Raw genomic sequence first — 4,258 nt, 5'->3', positions numbered from 1 at the left:
CGCGGGGCCGCGGCCGAGCCGCATGCCTGACGCGCTAGGTCAGCGGTGCGGGAGGCTGCGGCGCGTCCAGCTGTGCGCACATCTGCCGGCGCGCTGCTCCAAATGGGCACCGGGGGGATTCGCGCTCTCTGTTTGTTTTCCTTGTGTCTGAGCAAAGTTTAGACCTTGCCCTTTCCCAGCCGGGTGGGATAGGTTTCCCCGGGTCCCCAGGCCACGTCTGCAGGAGCAGGGCGGCCCCCCGGCCCCCTCCACCGGGCGCGTGGGCTCGGCAGCGCCGAGCTGCGTCCCAGCCTCGAGGGCAAGTCGGGTCTGCCCTGCCCGCACCGCGGTGTCGCGGCGGCCGCTCCTGTGCACCAGCATCCAAGCACAGACCTGGGGCAAAGCAAGGCCGGGGGCTGGAGGGCTTCATCGAGCCCCCCCCGGGGGGAAATGCACCCCATGCTGTGTATGTGGAGCCCCGCGTCCCTCCCCAGGGCGAAGCAGAGCCCGGGCAGCTCGGGTTAGCTCGATCCCGTCCCAAGGCAGGAGCTCCTCGCTCTCGCCGTGATCCTCTCCCGTTCCTCCCCCGGCTGTGAACGGAGCCCAGCRGCCTTGGCTCCCAGCCCGGGGGTCCGTCCCCGGGCCGGGGGGTCACGGCTGCCTCTCCCAGGGCCGGTCTCTCTGTCCTAGGGGGTGAGAGGCAGCCGGGGACGCGCTGGAGATGAGGGCGACCACGGGCACGGCGTGAGTTGCTGGTGGGATCCCGGGGGCGGGGGGAGAGGGAGGTCCCGGGGGAGCAGTGCCGCGTGGCCGGGCCGGAGTGGGCACGGCTGGCGGGTGCGTGGTGAGGCACATCGGAGCCTGGCAAAGGCAGCTGTGGGGAGCAGAGCCGCCGCAGAGCCGGCRTCTCTGAGGGCCCCCCCTTCCCTCCGGCCCAGGGGGAGCAGGGCCCGCGAGGCCTCCCCGGCAGCCGCGGGATGCAGGGATGCCCGGGCCAGTGCGGACCGAAGGTGAGAGGGCGGCGCAGCCCGGCGCGGGTGCCCGCGGCTGCCCTGCTCTCACCCTCTGTCTCCTTGCAGGGACTGATGGGTCACCCTGGGGACCAGGTAGGTCCCCGCACGGCGGTTCATCCCGAGGCTGCTCCTGCCGGCGCCAACGGCAGCCAGGGAAACCTGGCAGCGCGCGGGGCACCTCGAGGAGGAGGATGGGCAGGGAAGAGGATGCTGGGGCACGACGTGGTGCCGGGGCAAACGGGGCAAACCCAGGACGTGGCGCTCCGACGCCGTGCGGTGCGTTCCCGGGTGCGCCCGTGCCGCTCGCCTTGCAGGGATCGCCCGGAGAAGCCGGCTATGACGGCGTGGATGGGGAGCAGGTGGGTGCTGCCCTCTCTGCTCCTCGCCCCCGGTCCGCCCCGCGGCTGCCCCGGCGAGGCYGCCGGAGCCGGGCTGGACAGGGCACGGACACCTCTCTCATTCCCAGGGCGAAGCCGGAGCCCTCGGCCGCCCCGGGGAGAAGGGAGCCCGGGGGAGGCAGGTGAGAGGCTGCAAGGGCTGAGCCTTGGGCGAGCCCTGCCTCCTTCGCTGGTGCCTAAATCCCTTCCCGCTGCCTTCCCTAGGGGCGGAAAGGCTCCCGGGGCGCGCGGGGTGAGCAGGGGCTGCCGGGCCCTCCCGGCGAGGCGGTGAGTAGGGACGGGCGGGCGCGAGCGGGGCGCTGCGGGCGCGACGTGGGCTCGCTGAGCCCGCTCTCTGCTCCGTAGGGGCCGCCGGGGAGGAGCAGCCCCCAGCCCGGCATCCCGGGATGGAGAGGAGATGGGGGCCCCCAGGTAAGGGTGCCCCGCAGGACACCCGGTAGGTCCCGGGAGAGGGGAGCCGGCTCTGCTGCCCGCCCGCCCGCCCGGGTGCGCACCGCGAACCGGCTCGGTGCCCCCGCGCCACGCGCCTGCTCCCCGCTGGGTCTGCGCCGGGACGCGGCGGCTGACGGCGTTTCCCTCCGCAGAGCTCGTGCCAGAAGGGGCAGAAGGGCGCGCAGGTGGGGGGCAGAACCGCGTTTCGGGCCCAGCTCGGCCCCCGCAGCTCGGCTCCCACCTCGCCTCGCCGGGACGCGGCGGAGGGCCCAGGCGTCCGGCTCCCGGCCCGCTGGCTCTCTTCCCCGGCGGCAGCAAGCCGGCAGCCTGAGCGGCGCTGTTTTCCCGCAGGGCAGGAAGGGGAACCGCGGCAGCCCCGGCCCCCAGGGCGAGGAGGGCTACGGAGGCGCGCAGGTGAGGCCGGGGCAGCCCGGCGGCCCCCGCCGCCCCGGCCCCGCCGCCCCGCTGCCTCCTCCGCTCTCCCTTCGCAGGGGCTGCCGGGGCCGCGAGGGCCGAAGGGAGTCACCGGCCACCCGGGAGGCAGAGGACTCCAGGTGCCGTCCCCATCCCCTGCGCCGGGCGCCCCCCAGCTTGCCTCCCCCCAGTGATATCCCGGATGCTCCCCAGGGATCATCCTCGATCTTCCTTTGCTTTCACCCAGGGCCTTCCCGGAGCTGCCGGCTCGCCGGGAGAAGCGGGGCCACCGGGTCCCAAGGGGGAGGAGGTGGGTGGCAGCGCAGGCAGCGTCGCCCGGCCCCTGCGGTGCCCCCCAGCCGGCAGCCCCTCTCCCTCCCCCAGGGCCAGGCCGGAGCTGGCGGCAGGAAGGGCAGCGCAGGACCGCGGGGGCCCAAAGGAGCCCTGGTAAGGCCAAGCGGGGAGCACCCAGCGGGGCGCGGGGCGCTCCCGGCGGGGCGAGAAACCTCCAGCCCCTTTGGGGGCCGCCGCATCCCCCGTGGAGGCTGCCGTGCGCCCGCGCGCGGAGACGCTCGCGAGAGCGGGGGGTTTCCGTGGGTCCTGCAGCCTGCTTCGGGATTTTCCACCCGCTTAGGGCGAGAACGGCTGCGACACCAGAGGAGCTCCCGGGAGGAAGGGTGCAAAGGTGGGGACGGCCGCCGGCGCTGGAGCGTCACCGGAGCCTGGCAGCCGCCGGCCCTGGGCCCCTCTGCTTTCGGCCGCGAGTGCCCCCGGGGCGGAGGAGCAGCGCGGCGGCGTTTTGGCGCGGGGGAGGCCCGCGGGCGGGGGGGCGCCATGCAGGCGCATGTCGTGCCGAGCTCACCTGCGCCGCTTCCCCCAGGGCTTGCCGGGAGTGCCGGGACACCCCGGGGCTCAGGTGAGTTTTGGGGACGGGGGCTGGCGTGGGGGACAGGGGTCCGCACGGGCGGCGGAGAGGGGACGGGGGCACCCAGGATTGCCGCCTGCGGGGAGGCGCTGGGGCTCCCGCTGGCTTTTCCCTCCCAGGGTGAACAGGGCGAGAGAGGCGAGGAGGGGGACAAGGGTGCCCGAGGACCGCCCGGGCGCACGGTGAGTACGGCACGGCCGCCCTGTCCCGGCAGCGCCCGCCTCGCCTCACCCCGGGGCCTGGGGCTCGTCTTTTCCATCAGGGCGTCCCCGGCAGCGTGGGAGAAACGGGCATCCGCGGCCGCACGGGACCTCCGGGAGAGATGGTGATTCCCTGCAAATTCCCCATTTCCTGCGACGGTGCTGCCTGCAAAAATCCCCATTTCCTGCAGAGAACTGGGAAAGCTCGGTGCTTGGGGATTTGTTCCTCCCGTGTGACCGCACTATTAACGTGGCCTTTCCTTGTCTCTCCTCCCGCCGCGGCACGCAGGGCCCGCAGGGCTTGCCGGGCGTCCCCCCCTCCACGGTAAGGGGTGCCGGAGCGGGGCTGGCTTGGACGGTGCCGCACGGGGGACGGGGACCCGGCCTGGCTGCGAGGCGGATCGCAGCCGGGGGGCTCTTGGGCGGCAGAGCTGGGACTGACCCCGCTTCGCGCTCCCCCTCCAGCCCTGCGAGCTCAAAGCCTTCATCCGCCAGAGCTGCGGTGAGCGCCCAGGCCGGCGGCGGGGGGGCGGGACAGGGACGCAGGGACAGGCGGGCGCGGAGCCGGGCGAAGAGGACGTCCGGAGGACGTGTGGACGGAGGCGGGAGGCGGCCAGCCGAGACGGGGGATGCGGATAACGGCGCGGCTTGCGTCGGGGGGCGCCTCCGGAGACGCCCCGCCGTCCCCCTGCAGCCTCCGCCGCCCCCTCCTGCCCGCTTTTCCCCATGGAGCTGGTGCTGGTGCTGGAGACGTCGGCCACCGTGTCCCCCGCCCTCTTCTCCCGCATGAAGGACGTGCTGGCCTTCCTGCTGCGCGACCTGCACGTCTCGCCGGGGAGCTGCCCGGCGGGGGCCCGCGTGGCCCTGCTCTCCTACGCGGCGGCGCCCAGCTACGTG

At 74.5% G+C, this 4,258-nt stretch overlaps 1 protein-coding gene across 1 annotated transcript in view; it reads left to right on the top strand.

Annotated features, from left to right (window-relative positions):
- The window catches only part of LOC146596296 (uncharacterized), an 8,799-nt gene that overhangs the window by 1,642 nt on the left and 2,899 nt on the right, over positions 1-4,258 (top strand). The window contains 19 exon segments of the mRNA XM_085304239.1: positions 650-723; positions 918-989; positions 1,059-1,085; positions 1,307-1,351; positions 1,459-1,512; positions 1,595-1,657; positions 1,736-1,876; positions 1,975-2,007; positions 2,174-2,236; positions 2,314-2,376; positions 2,484-2,546; positions 2,621-2,683; positions 2,871-2,921; positions 3,117-3,152; positions 3,281-3,343; positions 3,424-3,486; positions 3,651-3,686; positions 3,827-3,863; positions 4,056-4,255. Of these exon segments, the coding sequence (XP_085160365.1) occupies positions 650-723; positions 918-989; positions 1,059-1,085; positions 1,307-1,351; positions 1,459-1,512; positions 1,595-1,657; positions 1,736-1,876; positions 1,975-2,007; positions 2,174-2,236; positions 2,314-2,376; positions 2,484-2,546; positions 2,621-2,683; positions 2,871-2,921; positions 3,117-3,152; positions 3,281-3,343; positions 3,424-3,486; positions 3,651-3,686; positions 3,827-3,863; positions 4,056-4,255 (1,247 nt within the window).

This window comes from Rhea americana, unplaced genomic scaffold (genome assembly GCF_003343005.1).
Source record: "Rhea americana isolate MKP2758 unplaced genomic scaffold, rheAme1 scaffold_204, whole genome shotgun sequence".
In the NCBI taxonomy this organism is placed as follows: domain Eukaryota; kingdom Metazoa; phylum Chordata; class Aves; order Rheiformes; family Rheidae; genus Rhea; species Rhea americana.
The sequence above is the reverse complement of the archived record's forward strand: the minus strand, read 5'-3'. Positions and strand labels throughout refer to the sequence as shown.